General features: G+C 44.1%; 1 protein-coding gene across 1 annotated transcript in view; it reads right to left on the bottom strand.

Moving 5' to 3' along the window:
* Nucleotides 1-10,531: 10,531 nt before the first annotated feature.
* npdc1b (neural proliferation, differentiation and control, 1b) overlaps nt 10,532-22,405 on the bottom strand; it is a gene marked incomplete at its 5' end in the record, with an annotated part of 95,414 nt that continues 83,540 nt past the window's right edge. The window contains 5 exons of the mRNA XM_084308152.1: nt 10,532-10,696; nt 12,550-12,649; nt 13,203-13,282; nt 20,202-20,286; nt 20,975-21,041. Coding sequence (XP_084164278.1) covers nt 10,625-10,696; nt 12,550-12,649; nt 13,203-13,282; nt 20,202-20,286; nt 20,975-21,041 — 404 coding nt within the window. The 3' untranslated portion in view covers nt 10,532-10,624. The remainder of the gene's footprint in view (nt 10,697-12,549; nt 12,650-13,202; nt 13,283-20,201; nt 20,287-20,974; nt 21,042-22,405) is intronic.

Below are 22,405 nucleotides of genomic sequence, written 5' to 3'. Positions count from 1 at the left end.
AGTTACGGCGTCCTCGGCAACTTGAGCATGGCTAGGAAAGACGCCTAAACACGTTCTCGGCAGTTAAAGTGTTAATAAACTTTTCTATTATTAATAATGACTCAGAATGATTTGTAAACGGCTCATCGTTTAGTCCTTTAATATTTCCCATTACACTAGCTTTGTATGTTTCAGATTAATCCTGGCTCTCTTTAATCGTAAAGACCCAGCGACCTCCCACAACAGTTTTCCCTTTAGGAAGTGTGGTCAAAGTGAACGTTTCGTTCTCTTTTAAAGAGTTCATCGCTTCTTCCATTGCGTTAGCCCACTTCTGAGATTTATTAGAGCTCATGGCCTCCTTGTATGTGTTTGGTACCCCAAATACAGCTCTATAGAAATAATCTACATCTTGTTCGTCAGTACATTCTGCTTTACACTGGTATTCTTCAAGATATGCTGGGGTCCTCCTCTCTCTAGTTGGGTAGCGGTTTCTGCCCCCACTATCCCCCTGGTTACTAGAAAGTGTACCACTTTCACCTTCTGTACCTGTAGTCTGGGCTGCTCACCAGTCCTAATTGGTACTACATCAGGCTCGTATGAGTCTCTATCCTCATAGCTGTCTCCATCGTTGTGTGGACCGGTTTGTGTCTGGCAGTCTCTGTTGCTCTTCTGTATGAATTCGTATGAATGTGTATGCATGTGAATGAATGTTGGTGGTGGTCGGAGGGGCCGTAGGCGATGATTATTCGCCACGCTTCCGTGAGTCTGCCTCAGGGCAGCTCTGGCTGCAATTGTAGCTTACCACCACCGGTATGACTGTGTATGAACGAATAATGGACTCTGTGAAGCGCTCTGAGTCAGAGAAGAGCGCTATATAAATCCAATCCATTATTATTATTATTATTATTATTATTATTATTATTATTATTATTATTATTATTAACTAATCTATGCTTTGACACTTTACCTGTTTTTGGATAATAGACATTGTATGCAGGGCTGTATTTATCATATCCTATGAAAATGCCCTTCTCGCACCTTGGATCCAGTTTCTTTTTGTCTTGTCTATAGGCATAGCACTCTGTGCCAAAAACCATCATGGGAAATATTTGGTGTTTTCCCTGTGAAAGCACTGTATGGGGTTTGCTTTAATCGCTTACTATAGCACCTGTTGCGTATCTGTTCAGCTGTCTGCACCGCAAACCTCCATAGCTGCTTTGGCATCTTACTCTCTAGAAGCATACATCGTGCCATGTCAAATAGTGTTCTCCAGTTTCGTTCTGCTGTGCCGTTCTGATGCGGCGAGTAAGGGGCACTAGTTTGGTGACTAATTTTATTTTCTCTCAGCAGACCTTGGAAACATCCTCCAGTAAACTCTTTACCATTGTCAGAGCGAATTGTTTTCACCTGCCCAAAGGAGGCCGTGTCAGCTAAGAATTGTTCTGTAGCTTTAGCTGTATCACTCTTTGACCTCATGAAATATGTCCATGTCATACTGCTATAGTCATCTGTGAAAGCTATGGTGTATTTATAACCATCTTTATCAGCAGGCTCGATCGGGCCGCACAGATCTGTATGGACTAGTTCCAGTATTCTTTTAGCTTTGCTATCAGCCTGTCTATTTCTAGACTCCACAAATGTTTCCTTGTGTAAGTGTTTCACAGTTGAAGTTAGATTTGTCATTTTTCCCCTTAATTTTCATTCCTTCAACTACACCTTCTAGTCTTGAAACATCATCTATGTTACAATGACCAAGGATTCTGTGCCACATTTCAATATCATGACATCCTTTGTATCCGTCAACATTATCATCAGTATTATTAGCTGTAGACAGATAATACAGTTTCCCAAATACTTCAATGTTAAACTTGGTACCCTCATTTTTATACCCCATCCAATGTTCACCTTCCTTGAAGTGGATTTCTGCTCCGTTGCTTGAGGCTGCTTTAACGGAGAAAATGTCCTGAGGAAAACGTCGGGATATAGCCTACAGGGCCCCCTTCAGTCGTGCTGTCACCTTTCTCCCTTCGCTGTCAATTAAGGTGACTTCAGCTTCTCCTTTGGCCTTGGCAATTCCGGTTGCCTTTGTCTCGTCTGCAAGTTCAATTATGTGACTCTTGGGCTTAAAGTCTTTATCAACTGTTTTGAACTTTGCAAAGCCATTTACCATGTGTGACGTCACGCCACAGTCGACCATCAAACCTCTGTTGTTGACAGTCCGCCTCACCGGCCCGGTGTCCTCTCTCAACTTGAAGCAATACAACCTTCCTTCCTGGTCATCGGCGTCCGCCTCTGTCTCTCGGTGGGTGCCGTCTGTCTCTCGGTGCGCTCCCCAGCATCCGTCCTGGTCTCGTGCTGCACCCTGCTCTGCTCCGGTCACTCCCGCAATGGCGTCTCGCTGCTTCCCCCGGCCTGGCGCGTCTCTCCTGCGTTCCGCTCTTCTTGCTTCAGGCATGTTCGTACATGTTCGAGACATATTCCCCTTTTTGTGACATCTGTAGCACTCAATTTCTGCCATACTCTTTCTCTCTCTACCTCTTCCACGTGAGGTGGTGACTGCTGTGGCGGCTCTTATTACACTGTCGCTGTCATCACTATTACTCGGCTTGTACCTTTCTGTGTCTTCAAAGCTCCTTAGTTTTGCCTTGAATTCACTGAATGTCAGGTCATTATTCTGAGTAATATGAACCACGAACGGTTTGAAAGAGTCCGGCAGTCCCTTCACTACCATTCCCACTTGCAACCCGTCACTAATGTTCTCGTCGGCTCCTTTCAACGACGAGAATATTGTCTCTACATGAACAATATACTCGGTGACGGTCTCGTTGCTTTCCATGTGAAGAGCTGAGAGTTCACAATATAAACTCACCACACACGGTTTTCCTTTGCCCGTGTAATGCTGCCGAAGTATCTTCATTGCCGCCCTGCCGTCGGCTGCTGCATCCCGCATAATTAGCGACAAGCTATTATTGTCCAAAACTTGCACCAGCTCTGCGTACGCTTCTGTTTTTCTTGACGTCTGTTGCTCTCAACTGGGCAGCATTTTCATCAGGCAGTATGCTTAATGGAATGAATAATGGAATGAGATCTTGCTAGCGAAAATTATTAGTTCAACTTTCAGAATAAGTAGATACAAACAAGCCCAAAGAGTATCTAATTGATACGAATTAATAGATACTTATGAGGATATCTGTACTGTATGCGCTCGGCTTAGGTATCATGTACTATATAAACAGTTTTCAAGGCGCGACCCCCGAAATAACGTGTCAGAGAGGCTTGGAGGGAGGCTATACAGTTTCACTATTAATAAGGTTTGAATCTGTTTCGGACATCATCCAAACATGCATTGAATTGATTAACCTTTGGTTTATACCAGTGCCACCTTATGTTCATCAGATAACAGTGCTTGAACAGATAAATGCATTTTCTCAAATTCATTCGTCAAAACGTCAACGGCTCATTCAATTTCTCAAATTTGTCAAACCGCATCTCATCAGACATTTTAATCCCAGTTACAATATCACAATAACGTGTGAGTGACAGTGATACAATTCAACAATCCACAGATTCAGATTCCTCGTAATTCATATCCACAGTCCATGCATGAAGACGCTTCAATTTATGCTTGAATGAAACACAATCAGGCGCTCCGTTAAGCAAATACATCCACAGCGGAGAATATGAAACGAATCAGAGCCAAACGCCCGTTTCATTCATTAAAAATATCCCTGCAGGATTCACATTTGCAATGCGCCGTTATTAAAATAACCACAGTGTGTATCGCGACTCCGAGCGCCGTATCAGTATAAATATGACGTGCATTATTTAGGACAAAGTAAATCTATAGGCTGATATAGGTATATTATTTTACATTTCAAAAGCACCCTCTAGAAGAACGAAGCACAAAAACATAATTCAGAATGGTATAATGGGATCTAGATTGTGAGAATTATTTCAGGAAGCAAGCTGGGATTTCTTTGCGAGGGTGTGGCCATGCAGGTTATCGAGCTAACTGAACTAAACCCTGCTCTGGAGCAGGTTCAAACTTTCTGATATGTTGCCATGGTGATTTAGACAATCGCACGTCGGGGAACGGAAAGGTCTGGCTTAAGCCAAGTGTGGTATATTTTGAACATAGATCATAACGGGAATTCAAATCAAACTAATGTATTTTTAGTACAAGCATGTCACTAATCATTGTGGCCTGGGAAACAGGATGGGAGAGTGTGTGTGTTTACAGAGACCTTGTGCTCACAACCAGAGGTGAATTTGCATACAAAGTGTTGGCAACAGCTGCAGACAATAGATCAAGAGTCACATATCCTGGGTTATCTGTTAAACTGGCCCTGTGACACGACATGTGGGGACAGCTGCCGTAGGAGGGACTAGGATTCAGTATCTCAGATACTAAGTATAACTTCAAATGTCTGGTAAAACACTTAGATTAGTTTGATATGAAATACAATTAGGCCTGTTTACATTGTGGTAATAATTCTGAAGTCATACTAAACTGTATAAAATCATATGATTAATGAAACTGTATAAAAGCATATTATTAATGAACACTAGAGTATAAACTTAAATCCCCTACAGAATAAGATTAGTTTTCACTTAAAGGTGAAAATAGGCTTAATGATAAGAAATGTGTTTAAATATGATATCTCTGGGTTCATGTAATTAAGGGTAATTCAAATATAGATATTATGAAATGAATAAATGCAATGTATTAGGTTGTTAGATGGTGGTTGTTCTGTGACTTAAACAAAGGAAGAAGTTCAGTTGGCTGTGTAAGGACGGCCCCCTGTTTGCATTCAAACGTAGAGAGGCTGTGATAGGAGAACCACAGCTGATGATGTCATCACACAGAGACGCTGGGCCTTGGGATATAATGGGAGGTTGTGATGGTGAGGGGGACTCTGAACCCAACTCACCAGGAGGAACCACACCCATCTACACACGACGCGGGCAGAGGAGCAGGACAACAAAGGACATCACTTTTGGAGGGAAAAACAGAACTATACTTTGTTCACTAGCCAAGAGAACAAAGCCATCAACGACTTATCAACTCTACTGTAATATTAGTCTGGTTGAGATCACAGACGGCATATTGTCTTGATCACAACTATAGCATTCTTTACTTTTAATTGAAACAGATCATTTTTGTATAACTTTGTGGATTTAATAAACCACTCCGTTTGAAATAACTACCTTCTCCTCCTGATTCCTCCTGCCTGCACCGCTGAGCGTCATAACAAAGACCCTCCAGTCTTTGTTTATAGTATTTCCCAGGGCTTTAAAGTTTTTGAATCACAACGCAGAGCAGATCAGCGCCGGTTCTGATACAGAGCAGAACCGTTTAGCTTGGGAATATACTACACAAGCTATGCTGAAAATTATTTGGCTAACTCAGTTAGCCAGGTACGAGGAACAGGGCCCTGGAGTGCAGTGTGTGTTGTCATACTACATACAACATACTTGGAGGACTTACACACCCAGGCAGAAGTGAACAACAGGTTCACTCACAGCTGTTTCCACTTTCTAGTTGTGCAATTAGGAGGATATACTGTCAGCTTTGCCAAAAACAAACAAACACACACACACACACACACACACACACATACACATACACACACACATACACACACACACACACACACACACACACGGCAAAGGTCAGAGGCTTGTGGTCCACGAAAGCGGTGAACTCCCGGCCCTCCAACAGGAACCTAAAATGACGTGTGGCGAGGAAAAAGGCCAGCAGCTCCCTGTCGAACGTGCTGTATTTCCTCTCGTTGTCCCGAAGTGTCCTGCTGAAAAAGGCCAGAGGCTGCCAGGCGCCGGCCACCCACTGTTCACACACCGCCCCCACAGCATAATAATGCAGGACCTGCTCAGAGGAGAGAGAGAGCATAGTCCGAGGCATCGGCCGTGAGGGCTATTGGAGCGACCGGGTATGGGTGTGCCAGCATAGTAGCGTTAGCGAGAGCAGCTGTAGCCCTATCAAATGCCTGGACCCTCTCACGGGACCAGTCCACCTCCTGATTGTCCTTCTTGCCCCTCAATGCCTCGTACAGGGGGTGCATCAAGAGAGCCGCTCCTGGTATGAATCGGTTATAAAAATGTACCATACCGAGGAACTCCTGTAGGGGCTTGATGGTGCGAGGACTTGGGAAGGCAGTAATTGCCTCCACCTTGGTGGGCAGAGGCACAGCTCCCTGTGAAGAGATGTGATGGCCCAGTAAGTCCATGTCTGGCCGGCCAAACTGACACTTGGCCGGGTTCACAATCAGCCCATGTTCATTCAGCCGCTCAAACAGCTGTCGGAGGTGTCTTCTGTCCGTGGTCTGTCAGCGTGGAGTTCATTGCTGGGTTAAATGAAGTACTTCTATTCTATTCACATAATATGCTTACTACATATATCTATTCTATTCACATATATGCTTACCACTTGTATCTATTGCTATGTCTGCCCATCACAATCACGCGAACTGTCTAACGCCTGTCCCGTCTCCCTGTGAGTGGCTGTCTCGGAGTGATGACCGGAGTGTTGGACGTCCCGTGATGATGACCGGGAGGATGCGACCCTCTCTGCGTGCCCCCCTGTCTCCGGCTGTCTCGTAGTGATGACCGGAGTGTTGGACGTCCCGTGATGATGACCGGGAGGATGCGACCCTCTCTGCGCCGCCCCTTTGCCTCAAATAGATCCGCTATCAGCTCTATCTTTAATCTTTCAAAATGTTCAGTTGCTATCGCATGCACTTATCTGTGTTTCATTACACATATGTGTGCATGCTTACCAACTGTTCGCCTGTTTTATTGAAACGCTACTATCACCGACATCTAAGAAGGGAGATCCCCCCTTGAATGGCCCTTCTAAGGTTTCTCTCCTCCACATTGCCTGTGGTGAATTTTTTCCTATTGCTAGGTTTTAGTGAGTTTTCCTTACCTTCGCGTGGGGTATGTCTGGGAGTGTTGCATTTATTTTAAATTATTTGGACTTTATGGTGTTTTTGTTTTATTCTTGACTTATTGTGATGTTTCTTCTTGACTTGTTTAAATAAGACGTCTTCGGCCCATGGGGACATTAACGTGTTGTCGGGCCTTACAAATACATTTGATTTGTTTTCTTTATTGATCCCCTGGGGGTATTCAGGATCAATATTGGGATAAGAAATGTGCCTCTCTCTTCTCCATTTATATTATTCTAGCAAGAAAAGTAAAAATTTTCTCTGCAAACTCTGTTGTAGTAGTCACACAAGCAATGTTTGTAATGATGATTTCTAGGCAGATTGAAACAGACCAGTCTCTCAGGCAGACAGATGTTTTCAGACCAGTCTCTCAGGCAGACAGATGTTTTCAGACCAGTCTCTCAGGCAGACCGACGTTTTGAAAATGTGCATTCGGCTTCTTAACTGTCTCTGCCACGCTGGGAACGGGATATGGCTATGTGCTGCCACGCATTAAACCAATGGAGTCGCTCACCTTGTTTGCAGGGCTATAACTATATATATATTATAGCTATGGATGCAATACTATGGCCCATTTGACATCGAGTATCTATCGTTCAAGATGTGAAAAAAGGAATAATTTTTCCATCCATACATTCCCGTTTTATACCGTGGTGAATATAAGTATGGTTTTAGAGCAGTTTAGGGTAATTCCTGGGAGGCTAGTAATAGCCTGCAACGTATATTATACTTAATCCATTGGCATTTTGTCCCTATACACGCTACAATAAAAAATTCAAATGCATATGATCGGTATATTATGTTCCATCATGAATGCATGAAAGGGGGGGGGGGGGGGGTAGTTTCTGATTAATTGATTTGTCAATAACGGCATTCGTTAGTACAACAGCATACGCTGATCAGGGCGATGGTTATGAAAACAAGGCACAATCAAGCTGAAATTTACGTTAAATTGCTCTTACCTGTGGCCGGTGAGATTCCAAAAAGAATATTCCAATTATGTGATTGCTATCTGGTAGATCGTATGTCCATTTGGGCCACGACATAACCCACCACAGCATAATGAATCGGGGGTCCCGAAAACTATTCAATGCGATCGGGTAAAGCCCTCGGTCCAGGTTACTAGAAAAGTCCGCCCGGAAAGATTTCAGCGACACACAGCCCCATACACAGAGTCTCAAAGGGAGTGCAACATCGGCCGCATACCACCAGGTGGCGGTATTGGACTTTTGCGATCTCAGACTCATTCCCTATGGTTACACAGGCTCGAACGATTGGAAATAGCGAATAAAAGAAATAACGATCAAATAACGTATATATACGTGGTTGGCGTTCAACGATTGGCGGACAAACACGTATACAATCGTTGTTGGCAAGGAATGAGTTAACATGTATTTGGTCCAACAGTGTTGATAATTAGCGGCACAGAGAAAATATCATGAGGAGCATGAAGACAGTAGCCTGAGCTGATGTTGCTAAAAGTATGTTTGAATTTTTAGACCCAAATTAGATTTACTCTATTGTAGCATTATTCGTATTAACAGCTCTGAAACATGAAATGTACCCATATCCCCATACTGTACATTTATGATTTTCAATTCAATTCAAACCTTTATTTATTCTCAAAAAGGACAAATGAGGTCACCCTCATTTTCAATGTCGTTGAGACTTTACAATATAATAATAATAAATAATAACTACCTATATAGCAACTTTCACACATGGACCACAGTCCAAAGTGGCCCACAGCAAATCGCATAAATAGAACACAGGTATACAATTAGCATTAGATAATAATTAGAATTCTTCATTCCACATGGTTCCTGTGAGTGGGTTGTGTAAAGGCCATTCCCGAAGACACTGACCCAGAGAACAGACCAGGCGACACACTTCAGATCATATAAATATTTATTCATATCATTTCCATCTCTTATGTTATACCCACATGCACATGAACACTCTCCTCATCTCTAGTGAATACATTTCATTATGTTCAATGTTTAAGTGAGAAAACAGTCGGTATCAAATATAGCTAGCCTATATGATAACTTGTTCTAGGGATCGTCCACGAGACACATTCATTAAGAGAAAGTACGGGAAACTACCGGTTTAATCCTTAGGTTTCTGTTGAGCTCGATGCATTGGAGAAGGGAAAGCAGAGACAAGTAAAAAAAAAAAAAAAAATGAAATAAAAAAGTAACAAGAAGCCCTCTCATGAAATTACAATTGAGAGATGAGAATTTGACATTTTCTGACAATGTCCCTTCAACCAACATCCAAGAACACAATGCAATGGCCATTGTTCTTCCCGCCCCCCCCCCCTCACTGTTTCAAAAGCGCGTTACAAGTTAAAAACACAGTTCAAGATCTTCCTCAAAATGGCAATTGGTATCTACCGCAGTAGAGATTGTTCCATGTACATATCCATAATCTGAACGGATCATGTAACGTCAACTCGCCCGTCAATAAGTGGGAGTGGAGAGGTTAAAACGGTGGAGACAGGCTTCATAGAAGAGCCACGAAAAGCAGCTTTCCTGAGAGAAAACAGCGATAGGCCACTTTTTAAAACAGAGTCAACACAAGGAAACAATGGTTCAATATTTGACACAGCGCTGAGAAACCTAGAGAGACACGTTGTGTGTATAAACACAACGGCGAGTGACGGGTAGACATTTTCTTTCCTGTACACATTAGTAGCTATGTACAGACGATCTCAAACCATGGGGACAAAGCCATGTTAGTCAGATACCTATATACACAATGGGGTTGCTCTGTTTCAGAGTTATAGGTAAAGAAGTTTCAAATTCCTTTGAAATCATTCAAGTTATTTATATATATATACACACATATATATATATATATATATAGACTGTATATCATAAGCAAGTTTGCACAAGAAACTTGTAAGAACATAAATGCATATCGACTTCCACTTCCTGTTACACGGCATTATCAAATCATGCATAGAAGGAGACTATACTGAGATACAATGGCTACATAGCATACTGTCACAGAGCAAGAACTGCATGTGTCCATGAAATATTAAAAATTTGAGTTTTTTTTTTTTAGATCCAAAACTAAATCAAAGTCAGTGGTGAGAAAAATGCAGTTGATAAGAGATGAGATACTATCTCTGGTTTCATTGGCATCCAAAAATAATTGCACTGTTGTGCCCTCCTCACCCCCAAACCCCCCCTGCCTCATAGCCCACGGGACGATATCGTCCATACATGTTACCACTCGAGTCACAATGAGAGTGCGTCTGCTACTTTTAGTCCGACATAAGTCCACCGTCGTGTGTGAATGCTGCACACTCGTTATTATCGGGGGGAGCGGTTGTCCTGCGACATCAGTGATGAAGAGAAGAAAAGAAGTTGATGGACGGGAAGGATGGGAAACGTATTGGTCCCAGATTAAAGTCCCGTCCGAGAGGAGTTCCATTCAATAGTGTCCTTTTTGGCCATACACTCCTCTTCCCTCCTCCTTCTCCCGTCCTCTTCCCTCCACTTGTAACCCGTCTTCACACACACCTGACCTGATGTGTTAGAAGCAGCTCAGAGGGGTGGATAAACCTGAAGTGTCTATGTGTGCGTGTGCGTGTGTGTGTGTGTGTGTGTGTACTACTGTGTAAGATTAATCTCTTTGTACAGGTAGGACATGTTTTCATAATGTCCAGGTTACTTGTGGAACCTCTGTAGGTAGAGCGTGGAGTCGTCAAATAAAGGGTTCTTCACCTCCATTTCTCCTGTCTGGAGACGAAAGGAGAGAAGATTTATGATGAGCACGAGTTCAATGAAGACGCCATTTTGTTTTTGTTTTTTATAAAGAAAAAAATGTTTCCTTTGTTTTATTGTTTGGAAATTGCCCACAATTTTGTATTTACTGTTCAAGGAAGTATTTGTAGGCTTACCTTGTTTCAAATAGCTTCAAAATATTTTAGTTATGATTAAGATTTAAGATTAAGATTGGTTGGACAATGCAAATTAATGAACATCATTTACATGTGTATGCATAACATCACAGCATGATAAGGACGGAAATATGCCGGGAATAGCACAGGCTCATTTCCACCCGTAGTCCCAACATAAAACAAACACAAAACGGACCTTACAACGTTCATTCATAAAAACTGACATCACTGACATGACCACCCTAACATGACATTCAGTCAGTACAACATCACTAACATCCCTAATGAGTGCATATTTGGCTGTCTAACAGCCATTTCCTGAGTTGGCCCCTAAAGGTGGACAGGGTGGTACATTCCCTTGTTCCATGTTCCACTTCCCTTTATCGATAGAACATTTTTGCTGAAGGCGGTCTTTCTAAAATGGACCTCACAATCCCCTCTGGTGTTTGACCTAGTGGCTAATCCAGCGTTCCTTTTCTCGTGGATAAACTCCTTGAGAGGGGGAGGGGCTAATCTGTGCAGGCATTTATATACAAAACAGGAACTTTTATAACGTCTGAGGTTTTCAAAATAAAAAATGTGATGCTTATCCAGGATTTTACAGTGGTGGTATGAGTACTGTTGTAAAGTTGTTCTATGGGTTTCATGGCTGTGGCCCCAGTAAATGACCAGTTTAGAAGGCAATATTCAATGTGGGAGAAGACCATACAGTGTAGGTATGTCTTTGCGGCTTCAAGTGTTAGGGAGGGCCGTATTTGTTTGAAGTTGGAAATGTTGAAGTTGATGGTGTTCCTCACTTTCTTTATGTGTTTCTTAAAGGTCAGGTTTGAGTCCAAGATGACCCCAAGGAATTTGAAGTGGGAAACAAGTTCTAGTTCTTCCTTCCTTCCTCAGGAACACATTGGACCGCTTGATGGTTTCTGGGCGCCCGCTAAAGAACATGCACACAGTCTTTTTCGCATTAAGTAGGAGACAGGTGCTGTTTAGCCAGCATTGTACCTTGTCTAGTGCGCATGTGAGCCTAGATGTAATCAACTCTATGTCCTTGCCCTGTGTGTAGATGACTGCGTCATCGGCATACATCTGTTCATGATGACATAATGAGTAATTATTATTATAATTTTTTTTTAAAGATTTATTTTTTTGCGTTTATCGCTTTTTCCTGGTCAGACATGACCGACAGATACAGTGAGGGTGAAACGGGAGAGAGAGCAGGGGAAGACATTCGGCAAATAACGGCGGGTCCGGGAATCGAACTCGGGTCGGCCGATCCGCGACGCAGCGCGGTACATGGTGTGCTACTGGAGCGCCCCTATAATGAGAGTAATTCTAAGAATTATATGTATAGGAAATAGTAAATAATTATTATGAAATATAACTAACTGCAGGCTCTATGAATCTAAACAGATGTCTCTCCCCAAACTGCAGAGTACTAGATATAGGGAACAGGGAGTTCAAGGTAACGACATTCTAGATTTAGGGAACAGGGCGTTCAAGGTAACGACATTCTAGTTATAGGCAATAGGGCGTTCAAGGTAAACACCGATAATGGATTCCTAAATTGAGCACTATTCCCCTTAAAAGCCCTTCTGTAGACGGATAATCATCATCTATGCTTTGACATGATGACGACCTGTTACAGGGGCCATTTAAAAGCGTACAGATTGGATGACGAGCGCAACAGTTACTCACCGGGGCCAATCCAGGGCATTCGTAGACCGTGAAGTCTCCATCTTCATTCTCCTCGTCTGACGTCGCCCCCGAGTCGGAGACCTTAGGCTCGTCCCTGTGTCTGGAGGACACACACACACACACACACAAAATATATCTTTTCATTTGACATATACAAAAGATAATAAAAAAAGACAACAAAAAGAGAAACAGATAAACAAATAATAGTTTACCCTGTTCGAAAAAGGAGTAGGAAGAAGTATACACTTTTTTTCTTTTTATTCCTACCCTTTTTAACTATCACAAATTATATAATTGTATTCCATTGTTAATTATATGTATAAACGCTGTATCTCTATACAATCCAATATTTATATATAAATACACTTATATAAATATATAATATACTAAATAAATACCATATGATATACATAATTTCTTCTATTTTTTATTTACATATTATTACACATACTCCCAATCAACACACTTCCTCTTCCAGATACCCAAGAAAGATGTTTTGTACATCTTTTAGGTGTACAAGGGTATCCAGCATGCATAACACTAATCCAACAAGACAGAGAGGAGCAGCAGAGGGGGACCAGAGAACGGGAGGGGCGGACGGACGGAGACGTGCCCAGGAGAGAGCACCGTGTCTGGGCTAAACGCTCACTCACTTCTCCAGGGAGAGCATCTGCTGCTTCTGGTGTTGGTAATGGTACATCTGGGCGCTGTGGGCCAGCTTCCTGTCCCCGGGCTGCAGTGTGGAGACAACATGGGGCATGAGAGAGGGCGCAGTACTGATATGTAACCAACAGGGGGCATGAGAGAGGGCGCAGTACTCATATCTGTAACCAACAGGGGGGATTGAGAGAGGGCGCAGTACTGATATGTAACCAACAGGGGGCATGAGAGAGGGCGCAGTACTCATATGTAACCAACAGGGGGCATGAGAGAGGGCGCAGTACTTATATGTAACCAACAGGGGGCATGAGAGAGGGCGCAGTACTGATATGTAACCAACAGGGGGGATTGAGAGAGGGCGCAGTACTCATATGCAACCAACAGGGGGCATGAGAGAGGGCGCAGTACTCATATGTAACCAACAGGGGGCATGAGAGAGGGCGCAGTACTCATATGTAACCAACAGGGGGCATGAGAGAGGGCGCAGTACTCACATGTAACCAACAGGGGGGCATGAGAGAGGGTGCAGTACTCATATGTAGAGCTGCCGCGATGACCGCATTACCGCGGTATCGCTGTTGCATCACGCTCACCGCAGAGTTAGGCTGAATACCGCGTCACCGCTGTTTTTTATCATAATAGTAAAGTTGGCTTGCGGCTTGCGGCTCTGCAGATATACCCTACTCGGTTCCAAGCGACCCTATTGGTTAGAAGTGGTACCAGAAAAGTCATGTGAAACATTGCAGACCACTGACTGGTCAGAAGAGAGACGCGTCACACTTTGTAGCCTCAGTCTGAACAAAAACAGAACGCCGGCGCCGCCATCTTTACTGCCTCGCTAAGGATGCATTTCATTCAGGATTTGTTTGCGACAGAACCAAGCAATAAACAAAAAATAATGGATTCAATGTGTATTCTGCCTTATTTATTGATGAAACAAAACCGACATCAACCCAATTTACCACCGAGCGGAGAGTTTAGTGTCACAACAAGATCGCTGATGTGTTAAGTTTGTTGTTGTTAATACTACCGTCAGCCGATATACACGAGAGGTAACGTTAAACCCGGGTTTGCTTGGTAGAATACACAATGAGAGGTAACGTTAGCTTTGGCAGAATAGACGCAACGAGAGTCTGGTTAATGTTGTTATTGATTGATTGATTGATTGATTGATTGATTGAAACTGTGTTAAACTCTGGCTTGCTGCAAGCCCTCGGACATCTATGCCCACGGAGCTTTCAGTGTACACAAGCGAGCGGCCCCGCCTGCATTCCCACACGGAGACAAACGGAGTAGTACCTGGCTGCAGTAGAAAAGGAACGAAGTACTAGGTGCCTAAAGCGGGTCGAGTCGAGTAGGTACTATGCAGTGGAAAAGCGCCATTAGACTAGAGGCAGGCTATAAGAGTAGACTACTAAAAAAAAAAAAATGCATTCAATTTTTTTTTTTTTTTTGCGCACTGTGTGGCAATAACCGCGGCGGTAGGAAATATTTCGCAAATTCGTGCGGTAAGGAAAATATCAATACCGCGGCAGCTCTACTCATATGTAACCAACAGGGGGCATGAGAGAGGGTGCAGTACTCATATGTAACCAACAGGGGGCATGAGAGAGGGCGCAGTACTCATATGTAACCAACAGGGGGCATGAGAGAGGGCGCAGTACTCATATGTAACCAACAGGGGGCATGAGAGAGGGTGCAGTACTCATATATAACCAACAGGGGGCATGAGAGAGGGCGCAGTACTCATATGTAACCAACAGGGGGGATTGAGAGAGGGCGCAGTACTCATATGTAACCAACAGGGGGGCATGAGAGAGGGCGCAGTACTGATATGTAACCAACAGGGGGCATGAGAGAGGGCGCAGTACTGATATGTAACCAACAGGGGGCATGAGAGAGGGTGCAGTACTCATATGTAACCAACAGGGGGCATGAGAGAGGGCGCAGTACTGATATGTAACCAACAGGGGGCATGAGAGAGGGCGCAGTACTCATATGTAACCAACAGGGGGGATTGAGAGAGGGTGCAGTACTCATATGTAACCAACAGGGGGCATGAGAGAGGGTGCAGTACTCATATGTAACCAACAGGGGGCATGAGAGAGGGCGCAGTACTCATATGTAACCAACAGGGGGCATGAGAGAGGGCGCAGTACTCATATGTAACCAACAGGGGGCATGAGAGAGGGTGCAGTACTCATATGTAACCAACAGGGGGCATGAGAGAGGGCGCAGTACTCATATGTAACCAACAGGGGGGATTGAGAGAGGGCGCAGTACTCATATGTAACCAACAGGGGGGCATGAGAGAGGGCGCAGTACTGATATGTAACCAACAGGGGGCATGAGAGAGGGCGCAGTACTGATATGTAACCAACAGGGGGCATGAGAGAGGGTGCAGTACTCATATGTAACCAAAAGGGGGCATGAGAGAGGGCGCAGTACTGATATGTAACCAACAGGGGGCATGAGAGAGGGCGCAGTACTCATATGTAACCAACAGGGGGGATTGAGAGAGGGTGCAGTACTCATATGTAACCAACAGGGGGCATGAGAGAGGGTGCAGTACTGATATGTAACCAACAGGGGGCATGAGAGAGGGCGCAGTACTCATATGTAACCAACAGGGGGCATGAGAGAGGGCGCAGTACTCATATGTAACCAACAGGGGGCATGAGAGAGGGTGCAGTACTCATATGTAACCAACAGGGGGCATGAGAGAGGGCGCAGTACTGATATGTAACCAACAGGGGGGATTGAGAGAGGGTGCAGTACTCATATGTAACCAACAGGGGGCATGAGAGAGGGCGCAGTACTCATATGTAACCAACAGAGGGCATGAGAGGGCGCAGTACTCACATGTAACCAACAGGGGGCATGAGAGAGGGCGCAGTACTCATATAACCAACAGGGGGCATGAGAGAGGGTGCAGTACTCATATGTAACCAACAGGGGGCATGAGAGAGGGCGCAGTACTCATATGTAACCAACAGGGGGCATGAGAGAGGGCGCAGTACTCATATGTAACCAACAGGGGGGATTGAGAGAGGGTGCAGTACTCATATGTAACCAACAGGGGGCATGAGAGAGGGTGCAGTACTGATATGTAACCAACAGGGCGCATGAGAGAGGGTGCAGTACTCATATAACCAACAGGGGGCATGAGAGAGGGTGCAGTACTCATATGTAACCAACAGGGGGCATGAGAGAGGGCGCAGTACTCATATGTAACCAACAGGGGGCATGAGAGAGGGCGCAGTACTCATATGTAACCAACAGGGGGCATGAGAGAGGGCGCAGTACTCATATGTAACCAACAGGGGGCATGAGAGAGGGTGCAGTACTGATATGTAACCAACAGGGGGCATAAGAGAGGGTGCAGTACTCATATAACCAACAGGGGGCATGAGAGAGGGTGCAGTACTCATATGTAACCAACAGGGGGCATGAGAGAGGGCGCAGTACTCATATAACCAACAGGGGGCATGAGAGAGGGTGCAGTAATCATATGTAACCAACAGGGGGCATGAGAGAGGGCGCAGTTCTCATATGTAACCAACAGGGGGGATTGAGAGAGGGCGCAGTACTCATATGTAACCAACAGGGGGCATGAGAGAGGGCGCAGTACTCATATGTAACCAACAGGGGGGATTGAGAGAGGGTGCAGTACTCGTATGTAACCAACAGGGGGCATGAGAGAGGGCGCAGTACTCATATAACCAACAGGGGGCATGAGAGAGGGCGCAGTACTCATATGTAACCAACAGGGGGCATGAGAGAGGGCGCAGTACTCATATGTAACCAACAGGGGGCATGAGAGAGGGCGCAGTACTCATATGTAACCAACAGGGGGCATGAGAGAGGGTGCAGTACTCACATGTAACCAACAGGGGGCATGAGAGAGGGTGCAGTACTCATATGTAACCAACAGGGGGGCATGAGAGAGGGCGCAGTACTCATATGTAACCAACAGGGGGGCATGAGAGAGGGCGCAGTACTGATATGTAACCAACAGGGGGGATTGAGAGAGGGCGCAGTACTCATATGTAACCAACAGGGGGCATGAGAGAGGGTGCAGTACTCATATAACCAACAGGGGGCATGAGAGAGGGTGCAGTACTCATATGTAACCAACAGGGGGCATGAGAGAGGGCGCAGTACTCATATGTAACCAACAGGGGGCATGAGAGAGGGCGCAGTACTCGTATGTAACCAACAGGGGGCATGAGAGAGGGTGCAGTACTGATATGTAACCAACAGGGGGCATGAGAGAGGGTGCAGTACTCATATAACCAACAGGGGGCATGAGAGAGGGTGCAGTACTCATATGTAACCAACAGGGGGCATGAGAGAGGGTGCAGTACTCATATGTAACCAACAGGGGGCATGAGAGAGGGCGCAGTACTCATATGTAACCAAAAGGGGGGATTGAGAGAGGGCGCAGTACTCATATGTAACCAACAGGGGGCATGAGAGAGGGCGCAGTACTCATATAACCAACAGGGGGCATGAGAGAGGGCGCAGTACTCATATGTAACCAACAGGGGGCATGAGAGAGGGCGCAGTACTCATATAACCAACAGGGGGCATGAGAGAGGGTGCAGTACTCATATGTAACCAACAGGGGGCATGAGAGAGGGCGCAGTACTCATATGTAACCAACAGGGGGGATTGAGAGAGGGCGCAGTACTCTTATGTAACCAACAGGGGGCATGAGAGAGGGCGCAGTACTCATAACCAACAGGGGGCATGAGAGAGGGTGCAGTACTCATATGTAACCAACAGGGGGCATGAGAGAGGGTGCAGTACTCATATGTAACCAACAGGGGGCATGAGAGAGGGTGCAGTACTCATATGTAACCAACAGGGGGGATTGAGAGAGGGCGCAGTACTCATATGTAACCAACAGGGGGCATGAGAGAGGGTGCAGTAGTACTCATATGCAACCAACAGGGGGCATGAGAGAGGGCGCAGTACTCATATGTAACCAACAGGGGGCATGAGAGAGGGCGCAGTACTCATATGTAACCAACAGGGGGCATGAGAGAGGGTGCAGTAATGATATGTAACCAACAGGGGGGATTGAGAGAGGGCGCAGTACTCATATGTAACCAACAGGGGGCATGAGAGAGGGTGCAGTACTCATATGTAACCAACAGGGGGGATTGAGAGAGGGTGCAGTACTCATATGTAACCAACAGGGGGCATGAGAGAGGGCGCAGTACTCATATGTAACCAACAGGGGGGATTGAGAGAGGGTGCAATACTCATATGTAACCAACAGGGGGCATGAGAGAGGGTGCAGTACTCATATGTAACCAACAGGGGGCATGAGAGAGGGCGCAATACTCATATGTAACCAACAGGGGGCATGAGAGAGGGTGCAGTACTCATATGTAACCAACAGGGGGCATGAGAGAGGGCGCAGTACTCATATGTAACCAACAGGGGGCATGAGAGAGGGTGCAGTACTGATATGTAACCAACAGGGGGCATGAGAGAGGGTGCAGTACTCATATAACCAACAGGGGGCATGAGAGAGGGTGCAGTACTCATATGTAACCAACAGGGGGCATGAGAGAGGGCGCAGTACTCATATGTAACCAACAGGGGGCATGAGAGAGGGCGCAGTACTCATATAACCAACACCAGGCAATGGTGGATTTTAACTTGAAGTATAGGCTTATATAACATAGAATAATAATATATTAAAATAACAGTATATAAAATAATATTGTATAATACTGTATACCAATATAATATAATATATAGTTATAGTATAATAAAATTTTAATAATACAATTATATAGTATAATAGTATAGTATATAGAAGTATAATATAGAATAATACATGATATAATAGAACAGTGTACTATAAATATATAGATAAATGTGTGTGTGTTTGTGTGTGTAAATGAATGAACCTCAGTAAATATCAGGGGTGTAAAGGTACACGTATCCGTACCGAACCAAACCGTTTCAGTGTGTACCGTACCGTACCGAACGGCTGTAGTGTGTACCGAACAAATACAGCGGTATGTTAACCGCTGTACGGTGGCTGTTTTTTCCACAATCTAATATAATTATTATTATTTTTTCTTTCCTTTACAAGTCGATTATTAATTTCAATATAGAATATTCGTTGACAGCCCTACAAGTACAATTAGTTACTGCACACTACATCACCCCTGAGTGGAACATGGAAAGCCAAACTTTCCCCCACTGTACCGAAAACCCATACCGAACCGTGACTTCAAAACCGAGGTACGTACCGAACCGTGTTTTTTTGTGTACCGTTACACCCCTAGGAAATATGCAATTTAACTGATAGATACACTAAATGTATTTGTTTATGTTAATTTAATTGTGTTGATGTTTTAATTTCTGCAAAATAAGTATGTACATTTTGTTTGGTTTGGTAAACATTGCTCTATGAACAGTCTACCAGTGTAGGGGCAGGTACAATAAGAGTTTTCTTCTTCCTGTTCCTTTCGGCCATGGCATTTAGTGGATCAGATTAAGTCAACTATATGTACTGAAGACACTGTTGAACAATAAATAAAAATTAGGATAATGATGATGATTATACAAATCTGCCAGAGAGGTGAGAGGATTTAAATTGTACCAATCCTGAACTAAGAATAATTCTTAAAACGGGTGTCAATATATTTAAATAAGGCAGGTCTCAAATAATACAATCGCAGTGTTCACATTGTTCAGTGTTCAAGCTATGATCTGTTCAAAGCACGGTTGGGAAATCAACAGGTACAAAGACGACCCTGAAAAAGTATTAAGCGCTTTCGAGATCTGGGATTACAGGTCGCCCCAAAAAACATTTGTTAGAACATTTCTTAGAAAAGAAAAAAAGTACAGCTTATTGAGAAAGTATATACTGGTATATAAAAAAATATGAGGCTTCGCTTCTGGTTTTTGTGGACATTTGATTCACCAAATACAGAAAAGTGCCCCACAAAAAAATTTTTACTCACCACACTGTTGTCATAAGAGTGGGCTCCCATTATTCCATAGGCCGGGTAGTCCATCTTCTGAGCCTGGCGAACACCCTTCTGTAATCTGAAATTAATATCCACCTTAGTCCCGTTTCCCACCATGTAAATTCTGGGGAATTCAGTCCAGTGTTTATACAGAGCCGAAGGCGCGACCAGCAAGCGCAGGGTTTGCCAGATGAAGGTCTAACAAAGAAACCATATATAATTGTTCTCAATAAAATGTTTTAAATAAAAATTAAGAGACCGGGTGTGAGAGCTTCTCCCGGTTTTGTAGGCAAGCGCAGGATGAAGACAATTAAATAAAATCACTGAAGTTATTACGACACAATGAAACCCAAAAGCTCAGCTACAACAGTGACCTCTGAAGCCCATCGAGGAGGTGATGAATTATGTATCCACCTAAATGCATATTTTTTTACTTTAAAAAAAATCATTATTTTAGGAAAGAGAGAAGGAGACAAGAGGGATTTAGGGAAGAGAGCACGATTTGTACTGGGAGTGTGAGAGCAAGAGTATTATTATTTGTCTATCTGTATGTCTGTACATGCGTGTTCTGTCTGTGTTATACGTTTTATCTTGAACACATCTGGAAAATCATTAAGTGATCAGTCATTGAATTTTCTTGTTTTGTATTTTATAAAATTATGATTATACTTTTTATTTCTTAAAAGAAAAGATGCCAATAAAAAGAGTATAAAAAAAAAGGAGGTGATGAATGTCGGCGGAGCAGGAAGAGAGACATGAGGTCTTACCTGATCCAACAGACTCCAGCCAGGATCAGAGACAGCGAGCCCAGCACGATGAACACGCTGCTCATCACTGAGAACAGACACAGACACAGAGTCAGGAGAGGGGGACGACAACATACAAGATACTTTAATGCCACACAACTATGGTTGGTGGTAATTGTTTGCGGTACAGCATTAGCACTGGGACATCAACATGAAACAACACCCCCCTCCCACCTCCCAATCCCTACAATAAATACATAAATACATACAGGACAGTCACATATAACAAGCGTCAGTCAGTGTCGGATGCTTGCTTGTGCAAGGGGGAGGGGGGGGGGGGGGGGGGGGGGGGCGGGCCAGGGCGTTTATTGTTCTTGCTGTAAAGTACTGATATAAGGGACAATAAGGGAATCTGAATCTGATTCACCTGTCCACTGGGGCAGGCTGATGAGATGGAACCACAGTCCCCTGATTATAAGGCCTTGAAAGTCAATACAGCATTGATGACATTCATTCAATCTTCATTTAATCTGGAACGATCATTGAGAGCAAGCTCTCATTTGCAATGACGTTGGGAAATACAGCACATAATAAATAAAAAACAGTATATAAACAGAAGTCAATCAATTCAAGCAGACTGGGGTGAAATGGTTGGCTATTAACAATTTAAACTGACCAGTGGATACACATTTATTGAGTTTTAAAGGGCAATTCAAAACGTTCCACGTGTCAGGGGCACAGAAGCAAAGTCTGGGGACATTAAGTGTCCAGACCCTCACCAGAGTGAGTGTGATCAGGTCCAGAGTCCAGACCCTCACCAGAGTGAGTGTGATCAGGTCCAGACCATCACCAGAGTGAGTGTGATCAGGTCCAGACCATCACCAGAGTGAGTGTGATCAGGTCCAGACCATCACCAGAGTGAGTGTGATCAGGTCCAGAGCTCCAGACCAGCAATTAAGTAATAATTATAGGCTGGAAGATCATCAATAAAGGTTTTATACAGAAATAGATGCCAGTGCAAGTCACATATCTCTGCCAGAGAGGACCACCCAACCGTATCATACAGGATACAATGATGGGTACCATAACTGTCACCGGTTCAGAATGATATACAGAGTCCAAAGGCTTATACATTTACATTTAGTCATTTAGCTGACGCTTTTATCCAAAGCGACTAACAAGTTCACAAGGCACAACTCTATCAGCTGAGTAACAATGTTCATCAAAGTGTTGAGTGCTACAGTCAGTACAGTGTAGGTTAGTTTATTAGGACAAGTGCATGACAGTAATGTTAGTTAGGGTTAGACTTTTTTCCAGATAATGGTTGAAGAAGTGCGTCTTTAGTCGACAGCGAAAGATTGGACGGGTTTCGGCTGTCCTAACTGGGGTGGGCAGTTCATTTCACCATTGTGGGGCAAGGACTGAGAAAAGGCGGCTTCTCCTTGATGACCC

Source organism: Notolepis coatsorum (assembly GCF_963971535.1).
Source record: "Notolepis coatsorum genome assembly, chromosome: 2".
In the NCBI taxonomy this organism is placed as follows: domain Eukaryota; kingdom Metazoa; phylum Chordata; class Actinopteri; order Aulopiformes; family Paralepididae; genus Notolepis; species Notolepis coatsorum.
This window is presented reverse-complemented; position numbering and strand designations above follow the sequence as displayed.